This window comes from Bos taurus, chromosome 19 (assembly GCF_002263795.3).
Source record: "Bos taurus isolate L1 Dominette 01449 registration number 42190680 breed Hereford chromosome 19, ARS-UCD2.0, whole genome shotgun sequence".
Lineage (NCBI taxonomy): Eukaryota > Metazoa > Chordata > Mammalia > Artiodactyla > Bovidae > Bos > Bos taurus.
The window spans coordinates 5,489,833-5,512,770 of NC_037346.1; the positions used below are offsets into that span (position 1 = coordinate 5,489,833).

The following is a 22,938-nucleotide window of genomic DNA, read 5'->3' on the forward strand; positions in this document are numbered from 1 at the left end:
TAGGTCCCTGGCATACAGCTGGTGCTCGATACGTGTATGTGACATTATCTTAAAGCCTGATGTTTTCAGAATTTGGTTGAAGTCTGAAACACTCTAGCACTGTCTCACCTACCTTTCCTCATAATTTTCAAATAAGGAAAAATGTAGAGGTCACTTGATCATATGCCCAATGAGAAGGAATCTGTCGCTCAGAGAGGGAAAGGCACTCACCAGAAGCCACCCTGCCAAGGGTCCCCTCCACCTGGTCTCCTGTCTTCCAAATGCCATGGGGGACTCCAGGGAAGAGCCACCAAGAATTTCCACCCCCCAGAGGTAGTCTTAAAAAAAAACAAAAACTTTTTATTTTGTGTTGGGGAATAGCTGATTAACAGTGTTGTGATAGTTTCAGGTGACTAGTGAAGGGACTCAGCCTTACACATAGGTATATCCATTCTCCAGCAAACTCCCCTCCCGTCCAGGCTGCCACATAACGTTGAGCAGAGTTCCCTGTGCTGTACAGGAGGTCCTTGTTGGTTATCCGCCCACTCTTAGCCAGTGTTTACAAAGGCCTTTCTGTCTTATTGCAAGATTGTATTAATTTGTGCCCCTTCACTCTTGCAGACCTTTCGGGAGATGACAGTACCCTAATCTTAGCGAGGAGATGTGGGAAGGGAAGGTGAGGAAGACCCAGATGTCTGTGTGTGGGGGGGGAGGGGCTTCCCAGGCCTGGATGCCAGCGCTACCAGCCAAGCCATACCCGGCTTCACGCAGAACTCAGCGATCACCACTGCCTGGCGGCATACTGGCCGAGCACAAACCTGCAGCTGCTGTGGTGGCCTTGAACAGTTATATTACTTTCGGGAAAATTTTACAAAATCGTTTTTAATACCATGCAGACTTTGTAACCCAGGCCCAGTTATTTGCGTTCTTTTAGAGCAAATATTCCCGAAATACCATTCAGTGTGTGTGTCTCTCCTGCCCTCACTCAACTTTGGGCCAGAGTGTATCCCTATTAACATTGCCTTGAAAGCTCTGGAAACAGTTCGCAGTGCTCCTCTGTGGTCCCCTCTCTGGTTTTTATTATGTCTCATTTGAACTTCTAGCAAGTCCTTATTTTTCTGAGGTTGTGGGAGCGGGGCAAGAGAAAGGGCGCTAAACTTGGCTGGGGCCGGGGGGAATATTCAGAAGAGTATCCTCGATTGGATCCTAAAGATCCTAAAGCAGTCATTGACCAACTTGGCTGCTCCTTAATCACTCTGGGAGAGATTTTTCAAACGCCCTAAATTATCCCCAGGTGGAAAACTAAAGAGATAAATTTCTCATTCGTCTTCTTACTGTGAAAAAGTTCGGTCCTCAGCGCAGGACCACTGCCCCGAGGGGACCTGGCGTCCTTACACCCTTCACCGCCCGCCGGCACCACAAGGCTCCAGAAAGTCGGCGCGCGCGGCGACGCTACACTCGCGGCGGGGGCGGAGCCTCGGCGGGGGCGGAGCCCGCTGGGGCGGGGCCTCAGTGGGCGGAGCCTAGGGCCCTGCCCCCGAACGCCGCTGGGCGCGCGGGGCGGGCACTGACGTCACTCCCGGCCGGCCGCGGCACATGGGCGGCCGGCTGCGCTGGGCCGGGCGCTGCGCTGGGCCGGGCGCTGCGGGGCCGCCGGCGCGGGGGGCAGCGGCCGCGGCGCGGGAGGGGCGGGGCGGGGCGCGCGGCCTCGCGCTCGCGCTCGCGCCGGGGCGGTGCGGGCTCTCCGCCTTCTGCAGCGCTCTGCATGTTTTTCCTTTCTTTTTCGCAATTTTGAGCGTTGTGCATGACGAGAGGTTCGAGGCAGGTGAGAGCATCCCGCCCGCCGCGGAGGAGCCCGCGGGCACTCGGCGCGCTCCCCGGGGGTCGTCTGCGCTGGGAGCCCGAAAGTTCTTTGGGTTTTGTGTTTTTATGCAGATGTATTTAAAAAGACATAAGTAATTTTTTTTTTTCTTCTCTTGTCTCCACCGCCTTGAAAGCTAATACTTTTGGCAAAGGACGGAGGAAAAAGCTCAGCAACATTTTGGGGGGAGGTTGGAGTTTTTTGGTTTGTTTTTTTTTTTTTTTAATTTAAGAAAAAAAAAATTGAGTGCATCGCGATGGAGAAAATGTCCCGACCGCTTCCCCTGAACCCCACCTTTATCCCGCCTCCCTACGGCGTGCTCAGGTCCTTGCTGGAGAACCCGCTGAAGCTCCCCCTTCATCACGAAGACGGTGAGCGCTGCCCTGCTGGCTGCCCCTCTGGGGGCCCCCCTCCGGGCCGGCACCCCCGGAGCATCCCCCGCTCCCCCACTCCCGGCACCCCGGCCCCGCTTGAATGAAATTGAGGCACTCACCTATCGCCCCACCCCTCCTCCCCCCCAAAAGGGAGGGGACGTTTCTGTCGAGGGGACATTCCGGGTTGCTAGTTGAGCGCCGGGGCCCCGGCCGGGCCTTGCGGGTCCTCTCGGGCGGCGCAGGTGGGAGACAGAAGTTGACAGGTCGGCGTCCCCGAGGTCGAGGTGCACCCACACGCGGAGCGAAAGCGCCGGGGCGAGGGGCGCCCCGCTCGCCGGGGAGGGAACCCCAGGGCCGGGCTCCAAGCGGACGGGGGCTTGAGTCAGGGGTCGCACCGCGGAGCCGGAGTATTTGCGATAGTGCTGATCACAGCTCTTAGTTTTAGCGTTTGGAGCTCCCGAGGCGACAGCGGAGACGCGCGTTGTCCCGGGCTGGGTGCTTCAGACCGGGAGATAGGGGCTGGGGTGGGCTGGAGGAGTGGTCCCTGGGCGGGGTGCCGCACCCCCCCACGCGGCCCCCTTCGCCGCGCACTTTCCTGGTAGGAGGGGAGAGCGGGGCAGGCTCAAGTGTAACCGCACCGGAGCCTCCTTTGGCCTGAACCCTTTCTGGGTAAGTCCCAAACCTTCCCCGGGCAACCCTGGCTGGGGCAGGCCCGGAGAGGTCCTGCGTGGAGGCGCCGGATCCAGTTGGTGCCGCCAGGGATTTGTCATTTGGGCTGGCGGGTTTCCTGCCATAGGTATCCCAGGAGCAAATGTGAACTGTGAGGTGAGCCCTGCGGCTCAAGAGTGTAAAGTCTTAAAAGATCCTTTGGCTGCAAGCAGCTGGGGCATATTCGCATTTTTCTTTCCTAGGACAACCTGTTGCATTGCAAGAGCCGAGGGGTTTGGTTCCCAGTCTGCAGAACAGAGCTTCCCTCTTAAATCCCCTTTAAGGAGGGGCACTTGGGAGGAAGATGCTGCCTGCAGTCTTTTGCATCTGTGGCAGTTTTGAAGTCAGATTCTTGGGAGATGAGACTGTAGAGGATTAGAAGGGATGGCATGGAGGCTGTAGAAGCCAAATTCCTTAATCACAGATTTCACCCGCACTTGAGGACTAGTAGACTTGTCCAAATCCAGAGCGCTGGTTAAAGACCTAATGGGGTGAGGGATACTTGCAGGTAGAAAATAGCTGTACATCTCCATCATAGGTTCTCAGAGGAACCACCTTTTCTGGTAACTGTGCTTTTGACAGGTTCCATACATGTATAATTTTTGAATTCGATCATACCTAAGTGTTTGGGGAAGAGGAGGAAGAAAACACTTTTGTATTTTAAACCACACCAAAACAAGAAACTTCTTTTGTAAAATACAGTGTACCCCAGTGGCTTTAAAAGCAAACACATGTGGGCTAGGAAGTTCTCAGCTTTCCTCTCTGCAATGTGATACATTGGTTAAGCTCCCATAGGCCTCAGAGCCTCCGTTTCTTCATTGTGAATAGAAGTTGTCACTATTTGCAAGTTTATTATGAGATTTTTTGGGGGAGAAACATATAAAAGAACCAGGTATGTTAGTAGGTGCTCAATACAGGGTATCAAAGAAGGGCAGAGAGTCCCTGCTTTACCAAAATTAGCATTACTAATGCACTGGCTTTCTAAATCTGAATGACCTCATATTGTCACTGTAATGAATTTCCTGGAAGATAAATCATGCCTAGTTATTGGCTGTTTTCTTAAAAAATCACAGCAGTTGTATGTAATTGCAGGTGTTATTTTCCCACTGTAGTTTTAAATTATTGTCTCCTTAAATAATGCACTGAGGGCTGTGCTGTGTTGTTTATATCCTAGACCAGTCTCTAGCCCTGTCCCGAGGACTAGTGCTTTCTTTCCAAAGTAAATAGGAAGATGTCGAAAAACAGGCAGAGATCCATGTCCTGCCTGAACTTTTAACTCTAGATCCACAAGAAACAGCAGCCAGAGAACAGCCCCGGTATGTGTGGAAAGTACTTTTGTAGCAGAAGCCAAGGAGGAGTGATTAAAAAAAAAGTGAGACTTTTTCACTGTCTTTTTTAAACTCCAGTATTTTCCCTTGTTTTGCAGCATATAGTAAGGATAAAGACAAGGAAAAGAAGCTGGATGATGAGAGTAATAGCCCGACGGTCCCCCAGTCAGCATTCTTGGGGCCCACCTTATGGGACAAAACCCTTCCCTATGACGGAGATACCTTCCAGTTGGAATACATGGACCTGGAGGAGTTTTTGTCGGAAAATGGCATTCCCCCCAGCCCGTCTCAGCATGACCACAGCCCCCACCCTCCGGGGCTGCAGCCGACCTCCTCAGCGGCCCCTTCCGTCATGGACCTCAGCAGTCGGGCCTCCGCACCCATTCACCCTGGCATCCCACCCCCAAACTGTGTGCAGAGCCCCATGCGACCAGGTAAACTCCCAGATGGTTCTGCCTTCCCGTGGGGAGGAGGGGAGCAAAGGGGGAGGACAGAGCTGACATGAACGTCTTGATCCTCCGGGGTGCATCTGAAAAGGGGAGCCTTGGATTTCAGCCACGGTAGTGGTGGTCCCATTTCAGCGAGCGCATCACCCAGAGAGTCTGCTAAAGGCTGACTCTATGGAACCTACTCCCAGAAATTCTGACGTTTCAGGTCTGGCTGAGGCCTGGAATATGCATTTTTATCCAGCCCCAGTGGGGATTCTAATGCAGCTGATCCAAGGACTGCAGTATGAGGAAAGCCAACCTGTGGTTAATGATTCAGATAATTTAGGCCCCTGTCTCAACTCCCGTCTTTTCCTCCTTCCCCAAGTACTCAGATAACAGGACCTTGCTGAATGATTTGGGTGGACTGTCTGTATAATGCTGTGGTTTACCTGTATTCATTGTTTTTTCGGCCTGAAGGGGAGCAAGATGTGAGAGAGGGGTGGGGAGCAGGTATCTTTTTCATCCATTTCATCTTGTGTTGTCAGTTGAGAAACTGAGTCTTAAAGTAGTTTTCACCTTAAGCATGACTTAGCCTTCTTCAGCATCAGATCCTGTCTTTCTCTTCACTATTCCTACCAAATTGTTCTTTTTTTTTCTTTTCACTTTCATCTGTTCACCACACGTAATCCACTTTTATCAAAACCTACAAGGCTGGCTTTAAACGGTGTTGAAATATTGCACAAAAACGTTACCTGAAATGACCGGTACTTCAAAACCCACCCACAAACGCTCAGATGTAAACACAAGTGAGGGCGCTCTGTCTCCGTGCCTTTAGACCCCTGTCGTACAAAACACACAGGAAGAAAAGCCGTTTCATGTGCACAGGTAACCGGGAACAAAGACGCAGGGGATAAATTGTCGGGAAGGTCACCGAGCCAGGGGCCTTAGCTGCGGGGAGGCCAGAAAGCAGGACAGTGGGAGACTTGGGCCGGAGATCATTCCCGAATCTGTGTCCTCGGCTCCTGTAGAATTTCTGTGGCACACAGAGCGAGATGAAAATGAAGCGGTGCGGAGGAGAAGGAGAATGCCTCTGCCTCGAAATGTTAGTATTGGAGTTAAAGGTCTCCCATCCAGTCTCTCTGTGCAGCCCCTTCTTCGAAACCCACTTTGAATTATAGCTTCCAGGGTGCTGCCTGGAACAGCATGAAGTCTTAGCCCCTGCTCCCCACCGGGGGCCACAGAAGCTTATGGAGACACTCCTTTCATGTGAGCCTGACCCCCTGTTCCTTAGGACATACAGGGGCGTTCTCCCAGCAACAGACTACAGAATAAATAATCGTCAGAGCGAGAAGAGAGTCAGGAGGAAGGGCACAGAGGCCCGGTGAGAAGGCTTAGCTGTCTCTCTGTCATCTGCTCACAGCAGTGGGACTTTACAAAGTGCTGCAGCCTTTCTGGGCCTCGGTTTCCCTTTTGTGCAGGAGGGTATCATTTCTGTTCGATTGGGTCATTGTGAAAATTAGAGATAATGTGTCTAAGAGGTCAGATGACTAGCGCTAGATATTTCTTAATGAGAGCAGTTATGATCATTATTCTGTTCGTGTCAGCTTCCATCATTTCTTCCAATGCTTGTCTTCTGAAATACCTTCATAGAGTAACTAGGTACAGTGTATAACCCTTTGTTATGTAGAGAAATGTTAGGAGATTTTGACCAATAGTTTTTGGCTTGCAGTGTTCTAAGCCTAACACTTGCACTCAGTTGACAAGTTATTTCTCAGTCCTCTGTTCATGTATAGGATGTGTGTCATGTCAGAAATACTGCATTTTTCCCCCCAAAAGGCATGCTGATTGTCGGGTCCCCACCCTTAGGTTCCTACTGAAAAATCAAGAATTGGGATTTTGGAGCTTGAAAGTCATTTGAATCAGTATTGATCAATGAGTTTCAGAAACTTGTGATGCCCTCCTCAAACTTGCAGTCCATAATAAAGGACTCCTGCTTTCGGTTGGCTGTCATTTTGTTAGGTTGTGGAGTTAAAGATGCTTGGATCAAAGGGTGCCCTGGGCATGTAAGTTCTTCACTTACATGCCTTTTCTCATAATGGAAGCACACTTCATAAATAATACTCTTCAGTTCATTTAAACTCAATGATATTCCTGACAACAAATGGAAAATAAGTTAGAGCTCTTCTTGAAATACCCAGTGCAGATAAAATAACACTGCTGTTCTTACAGAGGTGATAATGCAAGGTAAATTCTAGGGAATGTGGAACTCATGGATGGTATATCACAGGCTAACCTGAAAAAGGAGAAAGTCCTTCATGATTCTGTGTAATCACAGTGGTGACCCGAATAGAAATACCAAGTAAACCTTGAGGAAAACAAATCCTGAGAAGGGAAGAGCACAGAGGTGGCTGTGAACATTCTGGGAACTACAGAATCTCAGTCTGGAGCACGATTTCTCAGCTTTGGCACTCTTACGTTTCAGGTCAGTCTTTGCGGTAAGGGCTGCCCTGTGCTTTGTGGGATGTTTAAGGGCACCCCTGCCCTCTCTTCTGTAGAAGCCAGTAAATCCTCCCCACCCCAACCTGTGTGACCAGTAAAAATGTCTCGGGTTACTGCCAAATGTCCCCAGAGGGCAAAAGCACCCCCTCCCTCTCCCCACCTCCACCCCGCCCCAGAACTACTGATCTCAACTTGCGATTTGAATGGACACATCTGGGCTTAATTCAGGATCCTGTCACACACACGGATGCTTTATACCTCCTGTAATGCGTTATGGCAAAACTTTTGAAGCAGTCAGGAGACTTTAAGTTGCCAAGAAGAAATATAACATTAATAAGAGCATAGTTATCCACTTTTAGTTAATAAAACTAAGACATCAGGCTAATCAGGAGATAATTGCAAAGCAATTTTGTTAAACATTTGTTTTCTACTCTCTGCTCAGCATGCATCTTTTGAGTTATACTTGGTAGCATTGTACCATTAGTGTTACCTGTGTGGCTGAAGGGAAGTGAAAGAGATGACAAATTATGCATTTCTAGGTTTACCCCAAGTGTGTCTTGGAATGACAAGGTGAGTGTTCCTGTGAATTCTCTTACTGTTTACCCTGACTGCCCTCCAAGCCCTCTCCTATTTTATACACCCATCATTATTCCTCTGTTTACCTGTCTGTTCAAAGAATGAGTTAAATATCTGAATACAGTTTTCCTTGAAGAAATAACCCAGGGATCCGCTGAAGCCTCCTCTGGCAGTGGGGGTTATTGCTATGCTTTCTGGGCTGACATCTTAATCAGGAGCAGTGGTGGTTCCCGGATGCTGTAGGCATCGGCAGGGGCTTCTCAGGCTTTTGAGGTGCAGCTTCCTGGATATTCCTGAGCCCACAGGGATGGTAGGAGTTGTCCTGAGCACTTCAATGTTTGCATGTCAGATGCTATCAGAGGCGGTGCCCGGGAGTGCTTTCCTGGAGGTATGTGCTGCATTCTGGAAAAAAGAAGAATCAGTTTGCCCTGAGAATTGAGTGATTGCTTTAAGGACAGCAGTCCCTTTAGGGAAAGTCATCTATAGCAGACAAAGGCAGAGTTATTTTTAAATCACATGCTTGTAAAGCCAGAATTGAAATTGTTTCCTCTGGTGGTTTTTCTTTGAATAGCTTGGAGGTGTCCTACCACCATTAAACCCATATTCAGCTGAGAATTACGAAGCCTCTCTTTCCAGTTCTGAGAACGATCTGGGTTGTGGTGAAGGCTGGTTATGGAGTAAAGTGAGAACCCTTCTGTGTGGGGGTGTGTATGGAAAGAAGAGGGTGGGGGGTCGGGGAGACCCCACTGGAGCTTGGCAGGATGGAATCAGCGTTGTGTGTGCTCTGTTCTCCTCTTGTAATGAGGTTTTGATGTGGAAGGGAAGTGCCATGGGATCCGAATCGTGATGCCGGGGAGTTCTGTGCTGGGGGCTCTGAGATTACGAGGGGTCCTGCTGAAGCAACAGAGTTCTTTGGGCTTTTCTGACACTGTGAGACGAAGCTTCGATTTCTCCCTGCCCTTAAGGGCGTGCAGTTCATGTACCTTCCCGTCCCGCGTGCTGGTCACGTCTGCGCGTTGGGAGCGCTCTGAGGTGAGGTGCACTGTGCCCCGCGCGTCTTGGGAGTACTTTCCATTCATCAGGATCAAGGAGGCCTTAAGGGGAGAGCGTCAGCTTTGTCCTCGAAGCGGGCAGACTTTTTTTGGTTTCAGTTTCTTGTACGAGTTCATCTTCTCCACCACACCCTGCAGAGGACAGGCTTGCCCTGCTCTCTTGGCTTTGCCGTCTATAACGTTCCCAGGACTGCACATCTTCTGGCAAGAGGTGTTTCTGGATAGGGGTGCACAGTGAGGGTGACGAGGTGCTTAAGAGCATCAGCTCTGGGCCCAGGGACTTGTGTTCACAACCTGGACGTATGCTGGCGTGCTGTGTAACTTTGGGTCCACTTCCTGACCTCTTTAAGCCTTGGTTTTCCCAGCGGGAGATGGACACTGGACATAGTCCCCCTCCCATGGGGTGTTAGCGGGCTGTGTGACACACGCCTCCGCAAGCTAGGAGCTGAAGGGATGTCGTGGCTTGCCAGCAGGGAAAGGAACGGCCTGTTCCCAACCCCAGTCTCCATTGAGGGATTTGTTTCATCCAGCACCCTTCCCACTGCAAAACTAGGACGTGCGGTGTTTTGTGGTCCCCCCCACAGCGGGCCCTATACCCTGGAGGCTGCCTGACTTTTTGGCCTCATTCTGGATTAGAACAAGCCACTTCCCTGATGTTACCCCTGCAGTTTCTGGGTTCTCACCTCATGTCCTCCAGTGTAGACACAGCTGCTTGCCAGGTGCCCAGCCCCCAGCTCCCTCCCGCGTGAGCCCCGACCCTGGCTGCCTGCCCAAGCGCTCTGTGTGCCCCAGGCACGTGGCTGTGCCCCGCAGAGCTCGCCCAGCCTTGGGTGGCGAGCTGGCCGCCTGCCACCCTCCCGCCCCCACCCTCGCTTCCCTTCCCAGGCACGCCACTGCGAGCGCAGTGAGCCATCGTAATCCTGACCCTGGCACGAGAAGGCCGAGCTCCGGAGGGCCGTTCCCATGCCAGGGAAGCCTGCTCTGCCCCACATCCTAGCCAGACCCCAAGTGCCCAGCTGCCCAGAGGCGCTGTCTTCTCTGTGCCACTGCGGTGGGCAGGCTTCCTGCAGGCCGGCTCCTGCCAAGGAGCTTGGCAGAGGCTTTTCAGTTCAGCCCGGTGTCTACCAGATGAGAAAAATAGCAGTGTAAAGACAGAACTAGGTAGAGCAGAAGAACAGGGTGGGGGAGGTGGGAAGGAGGGGGCCGCGATAACATCCTGGTGCGGAGAGCCAGAGGGTGACAGACAACGGTGATTTATTGGGTTTCGCAGAAGCCTCCCCGCCAACCATTGCTAATCACTTGTACCCAGGAATCATTTTTTATGTCTCAGCAGTGAAGATGGAGGGAAGCAAAAGGGTGGCAGGGGAAGCATTAAGACGGAAGAAGCTTTGGAAGAGAATAAATGAGAGAGGGACGGGGAGGTGCAGGGCCTGCATTTGGTTCTATAATGGGGAGGGCCAAGAATATTGGTGCCAGGTCATATCCCACTTTATTATACTGTTTGGTGTTCCCCCAGCATGTGTCTTAACCTGAAACCACTCAACCACTGTTTTGGAATAAACTGGAACGTGCTTCCAACCTAGGTGCTTGCTGGCTCATGTTCAGATGTCCATCAGGGTGATCTGTGTTTGATACGCAGGTCATCCAAGCAGCGTGTCACTCTTGTAGGGCACAGGATCCCACAAAAACACACACCTGGTGTAAATCCCGTCCCTGCCACACTCACCCATGCTCTTGGACACATCCTTTAAATGGTGTGAGCGTTGCATTTCCCATCTGGAACTTCGGAGAAATCCCTGGACCTGCCTCCTAAGCTGTTGAAGGATTGCTGGAGGATACTTGGCACAGTGATGAGCCCACAGCAAGGGCCCAGTCACAGCTGCTCTGAGGGCTTCCTCATTCCCGTCTGGTCTCATCTCTCATAGGAGGACCTCATCTCTCGTTGGGTTCCTGGGGAGTCTCCACACTTCTCCCTTCCTGGCCAGTTAAGGCCTCTGGAGTTGGCATTTCTCCTTTGCTTCTCTGCTGAGTCTTGCTCACCCGCTTCTTCACCTCTGAGTTTTAATTAACCTTGGATCGCTAACTGTAGCCTTTATTCAGTCCTCCTTGCTCATGAGATTAAAAAAAAAAAAAAAAATCAGACAAGCAAAATGTAGCCCAAAGAAGTTCTTGAGTAGAGGATTTCTCCGTGACATATATGGCTAGTAAATCAATCAGTCAATCAGTTGATGTTACTATTGTGAATTTTTACTAATAGGCAAGAATCCCACTTGAAGGAAATACAGTGAACTCAGGAGTAAAGAAACCATACAGGCATGTTAGGGCACTGGGAAAGGAGGAAAGTCTAATCCATCCTCCTGCTTACTAGCAGGACTTTCCAAAAGCATTCCAGAATAATTCCTCCTCCCCCCCAGAGGTCCTTTAATGGAGAAATCTTGACTCTTTTCACACATTTATCTTCTTATCTGCAAAGTAACATCTTTGTTGGGTTGATGTGAGGTTTCTGATGTCCATGAAAGCCAGCATGGCACCTCCCATAGTAAGCAACCCTGACCCGATCAGTCCCATCACTTTCCTCTTGTCAACAGTGGGAAGACGAGGAGGCAACAGAGGAAGCCATCAGAGCTGGGGGCGCGTGGGTGATCCCCAGCAATAGCATCAGCTGTGGATTTGTGCTTCCTCCTGGGGAAGACAGACAAGGGTATGATCGAGCTGCTTGTCTCAAGGAGATGGGAGTTCAGCAGGGAAGATGGAGCATTTAGGTAAAACCATGAGTGACAGAACAAGCTAGCATGTTCCAGGCCAAAGGATGAGTCCATGGAGGCCTCCCGTATCTACTGAAAGAGGAGGGTGGAAGAGTCAGCCCAAAAATGAGTAATAAAACCTCTGAAAATTAATGCGGGGGCAGTGTGCCAAAGTCAGTCAGGGCTGCCAGGTCTCAGGGAAGCAGCCGCTGCCTGGGGCGAGAGGGCCTGGGGGTGGTGCTTCTTGGGGAGTCAGGCCTTCCTGGGTCTTGTGCGTGATGGAGGAGCCGGGATGGACAGCAGCAATGGTGTGGTGGAGCGTGGAGGCGGGAACGCCCGTGGGTGTCCAGGGAGCAGGGTGTCGATCCAGTTCGGCTGGTGCAGAAAACTCACACGAAGGAGGCAGGAGCATGAGTCTGCAGAGGCAGGTGCCAGCCAGGCTGGCAGCTTCATGAACGCCAGGCTCCTGAGCTTGAACTTGGTCCAGGAGGCAGTGGGGAGTCATTGAAGGTTTCTGAGCAGGGAAGCGGCATGTGGATGTTTCCGCTTGGGTTCAAGGTTGGATTTGAAACATTTTTAGATACTTCACAACAGTTTCCTCTGGCAAACCGGGACTTCCTTATTTTTGTTGTTTGGAAAATAAACACTCTTCCTTGAACATCAAACAGCTTTTCAAAACACAATGTTCTAATGATCTAGAGAAAGTGATTCAAAAACACAGGGTTTAAGTTTCACTTATAAAGCCCATAATTTTGATGATTGGGGGAAACCCTCTTTGGCAAGAAAAGAGTTTGAGGGATGTGAATGGTTCAGAATTTAGAAGTCCAAAAGCAGACCTGATCTCACAGAAGCAGACAAACCCAATCTATTAACATTCATGACTTTAAAATGTCTCTATATTATAAAACTTACTGGGTTTGCAAACAAATATGTTAAACCTCTTTCTATGAGTGTAGGTTTTTGTTTGTGCCTTTTTGTGTGTGTGTATATGTGATTGTGACAGAGGGAGGGAAGGACCCAGTGATACAAATAGTACTTGATTATAAGGATTACCTGCAGCAGTAATATCAGGCTAAAACACTTAGGCGAGCGTTTGGCCAGCTTAGTAATTTTACTCCTGAGAGACAAAGGAATCCTTGTTGCAGTTGTGTATTCTTGAGTCCTGACCTTGTGTTTGTGGCTCCCTTCTTCCCTGAAGACCGGAATTAATTGCATGTCATGCAGAGATCGGGTGGTTGGGGGTTGGGTGGGGGTTGTGCCGAATTGCTGCTGGAGGAAAAGGAATTTGTGGGAGCAGACAGGCTCTGGGGGAGGGAAGGGGGCTGCTGAACAGCACCTGCGTGAAGTAGCTCGCTCAGGTACCCCTGAAGTGTTCTCTGAGATCAAGCTAAGATTACAGAAAGCAGGAGGAGTTGCCATAACCCAAATCAGTTCACTTAAGGAAAAAAAAAAACGCAGTGAATGTGTGCAATTTCACCTCCAGCTATGTACAGTAGACAATTGCAGGAGTGTTGGCAGAATCAAGCATCTGTTGGGGAAAAACTATACAGTACTTGTTTCTGTTAAATTGGCTTCTGGTGGATACACACTCCATGACTTACTATGAAAATTCCAAAAATGTTTTCCTTCCTTTCTGACTTTAACAAGTATTGTCACTGTCTCAAGTTCCTAGCCATCCAGCTCATAATGGGAATCCAGTCTCATTGTCTGTCCTGAAAAATGGCAGTTCCATTGTCAGACAGATCTCCTAAAAGTTTTGTTTTTAGAAGTTTAATCTAGGGTTTTTTTTTTTTTTCCATTAATGATTTTTGGAAGAATGCTTTGGAATTTGGGGTCTTGTAATAAGAGACGGCTTGTGGCTAATTAAGCCCCTTTCTGTCTCAAATCTTGCCCGGGAGACCCTAGATTCCTAAAAACAATGAGCGCATGCTGCTGCAGAAAGATGCTCCAGGGAGCTGCAACACTAAATCATCTGTGACAAAATGTTCTCTTAGACAGTGGGATTGCATAAATGGATCAGCAGAAATAAGCGCCTTGGCAGAAGCTTCTTGAGTGGGAAACAGCAGTGCTTTCTTCTGTAACTGGCTCTGGGTAACAGTCTGCTGGGAGGTCCTTGCTGGGGAACCCACGCATGGGCCGTGGAGTAGAGAAGGAAAGCTTCCCTGCCGCTCTGTAAGTGTTTTCGCACTTAATGGAAAGAGTTAAGTGAGACTGGCCATTCAGGCCCAGTAAATGCCTCCTGAATTGAATGGCAGAGTGAAGGTTTGTTTGGTGAGGGATGCCACCAGGCCCTGGCCAATGGGAATCAAGGCTATAAACCAGATGAACAAGATCATCTAGATAGGCAGTAATCAGATTACCCAGAACAGATACTTCAATACCCCAAGACAGGAAGAGTTATTCTAAGGAGAGTGGCAAAGAGTCAAACTCTGTCTGCCTAAAGGATTGATCAGAAGACTTAGTTCACTTTAGAATGGATTTATTGTGCTATGGGTTTAGTTAGAATCACGGAAGGAGATTATGGAGGCTTTTACTAGAGAGAACTTTTAAAATAGGATGGAGATCTCATATCCAGTTCGAATAACATTGCTTTTAGAGGCCAAATGCCACTGAAAGATTTATGGAAGAAAGAGTAAATAATATAAAATGTAAAGATAGAAATAAAGCCTTGATAGAGTTTCTGAGGATAGGAAAAGGAAAATTTGTAGAACTGACTTCATAGGAATTTGGTAGAATTCATTTCATCATGATTGATTTCTTTTTATTAATATGCTTTCCAGGGGAGTTGTGGGTTTTTTCCCCTCATAGAATCTAAAGTATGTTTATTTCAAATGACCAGTAACACCTGAATGATTTTTTAAATGATATTTATATTCAGGTCAAAAATATGTTTAGCATTGTAAATGAAGTTAACCCAGACATATCAGGTCTCCTAGTGATATTTAGTTATTGGATTCCTTAGACGTTTAAAGGTAAAAGATGCGAAGTTTCAGTATTACAAAAATTAAGTGTAAAGAAGCAATTTGAGTTTACTTACATTCTACTTATTTCTCTTTTTATCCTCAAGCTTACTTGGCAGTAACATTGCATTGATTCACATTTTGTGATCATTTGATCTTGCATCGATCAAACTTAAATCTGGATCTTTGTGTTCTTTGTAAAGATATTACCAAACAAATTAATTATGCAAATAGAATTTTAGAAGGCACATTGAACTTATTTGAGTACTAAACAGGCTTTAAAGGCCTTCTCTGTGTCTATACATCCGCGTTCTTAACCACAGCATGTATCAGCAAGGAGTAAAGGAATTTCTCTCATCCAGCTGCGTCAGTACTCCAGGTTAGTGTGACCAGCAAGCTGTGGCAGTTTGTCTGTCTGCCCTCCCCCACCTTGTCCCCATCTACTAAAGTTTCGTCTTTGTAAGCTTACATTTTCACATAAGTGCATGGAACCAAACGAGCATTTTTGTTCATTTTCATCCCATCAGAGAGGATGTTGTGCAAGAGTGGTGTTTTCCCCGAGGATTTTCCTCATGAACTCATCACCTGCTGGAGCAGACTCCTCTCCTTCTTCCCTTCCCCTCACTGGTGGGCAGCACAGTGTGGTTATAATTCCTGTCTTGGTTTAGATCTTCGAGCCAAGATGGACCCGCTCTCTAACTCTTCTGCCTTTGTTTTCTCCTCTGTAAGTGGGGATGGCGAACACCCGCTTGAGCTTCAGCGGATTCCTGGAGGAGTAAACGAGATGCTCTGTGGAAAAAGTGGTCAGTCTGAATGGTAGCCGTCGCCACTTTCATTTGCTCTACAATGACAGGTTTTCTCTTTTCCTACTTCCATCGTCATCTGTGGACACTTACGTGGGAACGGGTTTTGTGCTGCAGCAATCATGGCCAGCAGTGATTGCTGTAGCCATGCTCTCTGCCTCTTGTACGGAGAAAAGGGTGATGGAGAGGCCGAGCTGGGAGCGTCCTCTGTACTGACCTCAGTGAGCAGATATCCAGCCCCCGCACCCCGACAACCCTGTTTGTGGTTCTGTAACAGTACATGCTGTCTTTCTCAGGCAGCAGTGTCTTCCGTCTCCACCCTCTTTGCCATCCTCTGACTCTGTGCCTGGAAGACCCAGAGAGACTAACGGGGGAAATGGGACAATTCATTTCTCTTCGTGCTCTCAAGCTTTTCCAGTGTGTTACAGGGTTGGGGACTGGGCTTCTTCTTTCTCCTTTCTGGTGACACCTTTGGGTCATGGACTGGAAGACTGGCCGTGGCCCTGCTGTGGGCAGCGGGGTGTGGAGCAGAGTGAGACCATGGGCTTCCATGGTAAAAATCCCCAGCTTTCTGCTCCCCTGGTGCACATCTCGCAAACATTTTCTTAACCCTCCCTTCAAGATAAAAACATGGCAGAGGATGCCTCCAGAGAGGGCAGATAGAGCCTTCTGTCAGAGTAGAATGGAAACCAAGGAAACAGAAGTAAATGATTTGGAAGAAATGTGTGAAAATAGATTTTACACAAAGGGGTGAACTAGAAGTCAATTAACTTAAGACTCGGGATTGACCTGTTATGACCGTCTTTCAGCCAGATTAGAGATCTGGCCCTCTTGGCGTGGGTCTTCATACAGTACAGAGGGCACTGTACACATCGGTGTGGCAGGATAAGCCTTTTCAAGGCACAACAGTCCTGTCTTAAGGATGGTGAAGTACATCAGCATCAACCTAGGCAAGACTTCCCTCTTGGGAGGGGAGTTTGATTTCAGGGAAAGCTCCCTCAGCCTGATTTCACATCCAGTCACACACCTCTGAGCTTTTATAAAAGACTAGACACCATGCTCCTAAGTTTGAATGAACTAAACGCTATGACATCATGGCTGTACTCATTATGTGTTCAGGCCAGGATGGTGCTGAGCATTTAGTGTAAGGGTCGTAGGAAATCAAGTCACGTTAGAAATGAAATTGGTTTCTGGAATTTACTCTGCTCCCAGGAGCATTGACTCTTGTGGATCCATTGCCAAAGCACGTTTTCTCTTTTCTTCATCCGTCTTTCCATTCTGATTACAAGCTGCTTAAAAATAAATGTAGGCCTATCTCAGTAGCCCAAAACCATGGAGATCAGGATTAAATAATTTTAAGGCAGAAATAACAAGCTTTGATTAAGACGTTCAGAAAAACATGGTCCTAATAGCATCTGCACATTCCTTTTGGATCCTTCAGACACTAAACTAAGCGGGAGCCCGAGAAGCCGTGACACCCTGGGCAGATCACTTAAACTCTGAGCCCTGTTTTCGCGTCTGGAACATTGCAGTCTTATTTCATAGGAATGCTGTGAGGGTTGAGTGACATTAAATGGGCTAATTGGTGAACAGATCTGGAGAGTTGTCCCTCAGTGTTAACTCAGAGTGAGAATCTAGTATTAAAGCGCCACTTTGAGGCTCACTGTTAGATTTCTGAGTTGCTAGGCTGAGTCTTTGCAAGCCTCCTGATGTGTCTTTAGATACACTAACAGATCTAGTGTCTGGTTTTAGCTGTGCCAAGACCACCCTCTCTTGGTTTATCAGCCTCTCTTGGTTTCACCTCTTCATTTGTAAGATGGGAGTAATCTATGTTTTTCTAACTTACAAATAAATATAAGATAGCCAATTAGAAAACTGACCAAATTAAACTCAAATCAAAGTGTAAGTTCTGCGAGTGTTATTGTTTCCCTTGGGTTTTAAGTGGCAAAGGGGAAAATACATAGCAATAATTGCAGGGCAGGCCATTTACAAAACACTGAGTTTGGAATCAGCTAATCTAGGTTCTGGCTTCCCAGGGGGCGCTCGTGGTAAAGAAGCCACTTGCCAATGCAGGAGACATAAGAGACACAGGTTCAGTCCCTGAGTTGGGTAGATCCCCTGGAGAAGGGCACGGAGGCCCACTCCAGTATTCTTGCCTGGAGAACCCCACGGACAGAGGAGCCTGGCAGGCTGCAGTCCATGGGGTTGCAGAGAGTCAGACATGACTGAGCGAGTTTGCACACACACTCGCAATCCAGGCTCCAGGCCTGGTCTGCACCGATGGGTGGTGTGTCTCTGGACAGGTCACTGAATCTCTGAAGGCCTCAGTTTTCTTATCTATCAAACACAGGTGCTATTTTAAGCTCCATGACCCTGAATTATAAGGTTATTATGAACTAAAAGACTAATATTCAACTTTTGTTGCAAAAAATGTAAATTTTCTTGGGGTGATGGTACCACTCCTAAGCTGGTCAGTAGATTGAGAGTCTGATGTTCTGCCACTCATAAAGGATGACAGCATTCAAAAAGTAAAACTGAAAAGCAAAAGATATTTGACACCATTTGGGGTGGGTGGGGGGAAGGCAGCAGCATTAAAGCTCTTTACTACCTAAAACTTGGTCTTCATCCCATTCTGAATGGGAACTACTGACTTCTCTCTGGTGTTCAGCATTCCAGAATAACCCTGAAACCAAGTTTTCTGGCTGAAATCACTGCTCCAAGGGTTAGAGTTTTTTTTTTTTTTTTTAAGTGGTGTTTTATTAGCCAGAGAAATAATTTTTAAAAAAGAGAAGCAGGAAAACCCCAAGGCCCACAGCTAGCTCTGATGGAACTTCTCTGGAGGGCTGTGGCCTGTTGTGCCCTGGCCTGCCGCTCTGGGTGGCCGGGTTTTTGTGTGAAGGAACTTCCCATGCAAGCCGGTTTCTCCCCAGCCATTTTTGATGGATTAGGAGGTACCTGGAATGTCTTGAAAGACTGAAACTTGGTCTGGGCTCAGTGGAAAGAGCTCTGTGATGGATTAGGGATGTCTGATGGATTAGGAGGTGCCTGGAATGTCTTGAAAGACTGAAACTTGGTCTGGGCTCAGTGGAAAGAGCTCTGTGATGGATTAGGGATGTCTGCTCTGAGCGGAGGTAGGACCTTGTTTGTGCCGGGTCTTTGCTGTCCCGACTGAGCCAGGTGGGAGGATCCTTTGGGACTTGTCCTTCCAGTGGGAAGAAGGTCAAGGACTTCCGCCAGTGCTGTTCCTGGTGTCCTGGGAAAGTGCTTATCCAAGTCCCTGGCAGGTACTGTTCAGCTCTCAGCAGGAGTCTTCCTCCGGTTAGTGTCGCAGGATGGAAGAAGGGAAATCTGTTGATTCTGTACCATGGTCACAGGACCGGTGTTGAGGGTGGAAGGAAGCTGTCATTCCAGCGGTCACCATCAGATTCTCGTGGAAACTTCAGCGCGCAGACCAGGGCGCTCGCCTTCCCGCAGGGCAGCCGCGCACTGCGGAGCCCTGCAGACTGTGGCGGCGGAAACCCAGCCCTCAGAAAGACCGGGAGGCTGGGCCCTCGGGACACTGCACACTGTGATTCTTGACGTTTAAAACAGAAGTTCTGTTACCTGAAAGAGCATTGGAGAATTTACCAACCTGTATAGGTTTGAGGATGACCCTCAGGTATCCATGTTAGCAATTCTGAAGTTGACTTCTCTTCCCCTTCAGAATGTGCTGGATGTTTTTGTACTCTTGATACGCTTTCCTAGCGATGTTTAAACTCTTCAGATTTTCCTTTTTGTAAAGCACACTCAGGGGGAGAGTAGAGTGTTTTTTGCAGCTCCCCCAGTGTGGTTCCCCCAGCCAAATGTCTTGGAGACCTCCTAACTTCCTAACTTTAAATCCATCAGCCACACTGTGCGTGCTTGTGTGTGCTAAGTCACTTCAGTCGTGTCCGACTCTTTGTGACCCTATGTAGCCCACCAGGCTCCTCTGTCTATGGGATTCTCCAGGCAAGAATACTGGAGTGGGTGGCCATGTCCTCCTCCAAGGGACTTTCCCTACCCAGGGATCAAACCTGCATCTCTTGTGTTTGCTGCATTGGCAGGCAGGTTCTTTACCACTAGCGCCACCTGGGACCACAGGCTCGACCACACTAAAGGATTAATAATAACTGCAACTTATTGAGCACTTACTGAGCACTCCCAGGAGCCAGGGTCGCTGTGTAACAAGGGTCAGTTGCAGGAGTGAATGGGGCCGCGCGTGAAGTGGGCTCGAGGTTGAACATTGTCTTTTGAGAAGTGACAGGTTCACTGAAAGTGGACCTGACTTCCTCTGCTACTGTGGTTTCCTGCCGTTTCCAGTGACTGCACTTGGGCTGTGCCTACGATTAACTTTCAATTATCCTGAGGCCGATAAACCAGTTTGCAGATTAACCAAGGTGAAGGCTCACCTGGGCCTGGGAGGTACTCATCAATTCAGCTGCCCCACAATTAGCTGGTTCTGGTTGACTGCATACCCCGTGGTCCAGGAGCCTGAGGGCTGGGCTGCTGCAGGGGAGGAGAGCTAAGTGCCAGTGTCTTCTGGGACCTTCCATCCCTTTCCATCAGAGGAGCCCACAAGCCTGGCAAGTCCTGCAACCTCCAGCACATCCCCTGAGACGTTCGGAAACTCCTGGGGCCCCAGGGCTCTGCCTGTGCCCCCAGTACCTTCCAAGTTGGGGAGATCAAGTTAGCTAGAGGGCACAGTTCCTTTGACAGTCCTGGAGAGGAAGTGATCTACGGTGTTGAAAGAGGCTCAGCAAGCAGGGGCCCTAATTCCCCTTTCCTCCCTGTGAATCCCCCACCCATGGTGCCCCCAAACGTGGGTTTGCAGGCTTGAGTCCGTGGGCAGTGGCTACCTCCTGTGGTCAAAGGAGGCTGAGGCCACAGTGGCAGTGAGGCAGGAGTGGCCCACAAAAGCGAGGCGTGTGCCAGCCTGGAGCATACACAGTCTAACCCCGGAGCCAACCTCCTGCCACCCTGGGAGGGATCTCAGTTGTGGGGGAGGAGCCTCGAGTCCAGGGTAAACTCCACATCTTGAGAAAGTGCCCATGAACTTTGGTCTCTGGCCCGTCAAGGAAGAGCAAGCCTTTGCTCAGGACATGCTCGCTGCGCCTCCGTGGATTATCTGATGTTTAAGCAGCTTTCGCGCAGGCGCCTGGCATGACCTTTCACCTCTGACTCGGGGCTCATCCCGCACCTGCCCGGCCTGGCCGCCCTGGGCGGTGCAGTCGAGGTTGCCGACCACTGCAGCCCTCCTCAGCCTGGCCGTGGGTTTCCTCGGGTCCTTCCCTTTGGCTCACGTTTTCCCAGGGCTGCCTGTGTGTACAGTCTAGATATCACATTTTATTAACACAAAGAAATCTGCTCTGGCTGCCTGGCTCTTGCAGTCACATGGAGAGAAATGTGCTCCTTCACTTCGCCAGCCCGCAGCTCTGTGCAGAATCCAGCCGCGGGCTGGGCACCGCGCCAAGCTTACATTTCACTTTGGAACACACTTTCGCATCACTCCTTGGCAGAACATCCACGGCGGCGTCTATTTGGGGAGTGAGTTAGAGAAGTGTTATTTCCCTCTTATGAGTGTCGAGAGATAGGACCTTTAAAGCATGTTTGACTGGTCCCCGTCCCTGACGTCTTAAGGGGGCCCAGGTAATGCAGTGACCCAGCGAAGCATGGCAGCGGCGGGCGGGAGAGGCCTCCTCCAGGTTCCCCTGTTTCCTAAGTCAGTAAACATAGCCAGGACTGCCTGGGACAGAGAAACTCAGGCCAAGGTAATAACATCAAAACCAAAGTCCTGGAACTCTTGAGTAAACTAGTGACCCTCCCAGATAAAACAACTTTGTTGTCCAAATCTTCCTTTCCAAAGATCTAAGACTTTTCAAATGCTGGTCCAAGGCCAGCCATTGAAAGAAAGAGCTTCAGCAAGCCTCCTGGAATGGCAAACACTGTTAAAATAAACAAACGAACCTCTTCCATTCAGTTTTCCCTTACTGGTCTATTTTTATTTCTGCCCCCCCCACCTTGGTACTTAACATTTTGTAACCCCCTCCCTTCTGCACCTCTGCTCCCATCCTCACCTCACTTTTCTCTGGGACTGAGCTCATTGTTTCGCCTTCAGTAACACAAATATCTAATTTCAAAAAGAGGAATTGGGGGAAAGGGGTGGTGTAACCTCCTCTTTTTGGTGTTGGCTCATACACCATTCTTACAGGTGGATACCTAAGCCTGACTTGGGTTTGAAAAGAACTTTGGTTCTGGAATTTTAAACCCTGATTAGGAAAGATCAGAATGGTCAGAACACAGAGATTCATTGGAATCATGCTTACCTCTCTTTTCTCAATGAAATTGACCCCTCTTGAAACAAACAAAAAATTGAAAATAAACTCTTTTTTTCCACATTGTGCCAGCCCATACATCCTTTGGGGATTTCCCAAGTGCCAAGTCTTATTCTGATCCTAGTGTTGACTGCCTTGGAATGTTGCTTTTGCTGTCAGTCCCATCTAGCCAAACAGCAACTAATAAAGATTTAAGAAACTTTTTCATCCACAAGATGCATACGGCAGCTGCTGCTTCATAGAACAGAATGCCACGGATCCCCTCCCCCCATGAGAAGGGTGCCCAGAATCTTGGGGACCAGGATGCAGGCTCTCCTGCCAGGCATCTGGACAAGTTTCTCCTTACTCTGCAGAAGGGAGGGGGCAGAAACCCATGCCACCTGTCTCCAAAACCTGAAGGTAATTAGCTTTAAAAATAATGCCAAGTTCTCATGGTGATGGTAGAGGCCTCAGCACAGTGGGGGGTGGAAAGAGGGCCACTTCACAGAGTAAAACTGTTGCAATCACATTAGTCATTTCAGGTGAGGTCAGACAAGGTTATTGGAGAGATGAAAGTTGCCCTGCAGTTTCAAAGAGATCTCCTGAAAGCATTGAGAAATGGTTGAAGTTCAGAATCTTTGTTCTCCTTCCCCTTATAAGCAAGACAGGTTTTTTTTTTAGAGTTTTTTTTTTTGTCTCTTTTTTCCTTTTGGATGGGCAGAAGCTCTGGTGGACGACGGGGATGGTCTGATCTGCAGTCTGGCGGGTGTGTTGTGTGGGTCACCTGCTTTCTACGTTGGCCACGGTGAGTGTGTAAGCTCTTGGCTCGCTGCTATCTGCCACCCAGCAAGATGGCACCTTGAGGCGGCTACCCTCTGCCCTTGCTTGGGGGAGGGTTCAGGGAATGTAACTTGATGATATAATTAACTGATGGAATGCACACTGTTTTCTTACTGCTTTGAATGGCAGGACACTTGCCACTCAGAATTGACTGTGTTGGGACTTTGAAAATCAGTAGATTAAGTGGCTGGGCCTGGGTTTGACCTAGTCTCGTGCCAATGTGGGTACTTCCGTCCCATGAGAGTTTTGCATAAAACAGGTGGTGGTGTGTTGAACCCCATGTTCCCCAGAGCACTTGTGTGGACTGTACCCCTGCTCATGGGTGTCCAAGAGACAGGGATTGGGCGTTTCTCTCAGGCACTGAAGCCCATGCTTTGCCCCATGGTTGGTGTACGTGCTTCCCCAGTCAGCATTTGTTGAGTGATTGAGACCGCAAAGACGTTACTTTCACCATAAA

The 22,938-nt window shown here is 49.0% G+C and overlaps 1 protein-coding gene across 6 annotated transcripts in view; it reads left to right on the forward strand.

The window, feature by feature from the left end:
* The first annotated feature begins 1,575 nt into the window (after positions 1-1,575).
* HLF (HLF transcription factor, PAR bZIP family member) overlaps positions 1,576-22,938 on the forward strand; it is a 54,353-nt gene continuing 32,990 nt past the window's right edge. The window contains exons 1-3 of one of the 6 annotated variants that reach the window (XM_024980113.2): positions 1,576-2,211; positions 4,349-4,684; positions 22,363-22,446. In XM_024980113.2, coding sequence (XP_024835881.1) covers positions 2,097-2,211; positions 4,349-4,684; positions 22,363-22,446 — 535 coding nt within the window. In that variant the 5' untranslated portion in view covers positions 1,576-2,096. Of the gene's footprint in view, positions 2,212-2,390; positions 2,478-4,348; positions 4,685-22,362; positions 22,447-22,938 lie in introns of those variants that run through there. The other 5 variants (XM_024980115.2, XM_024980112.2, XM_024980118.2 and 2 more) reach the window with 5 other exon arrangements.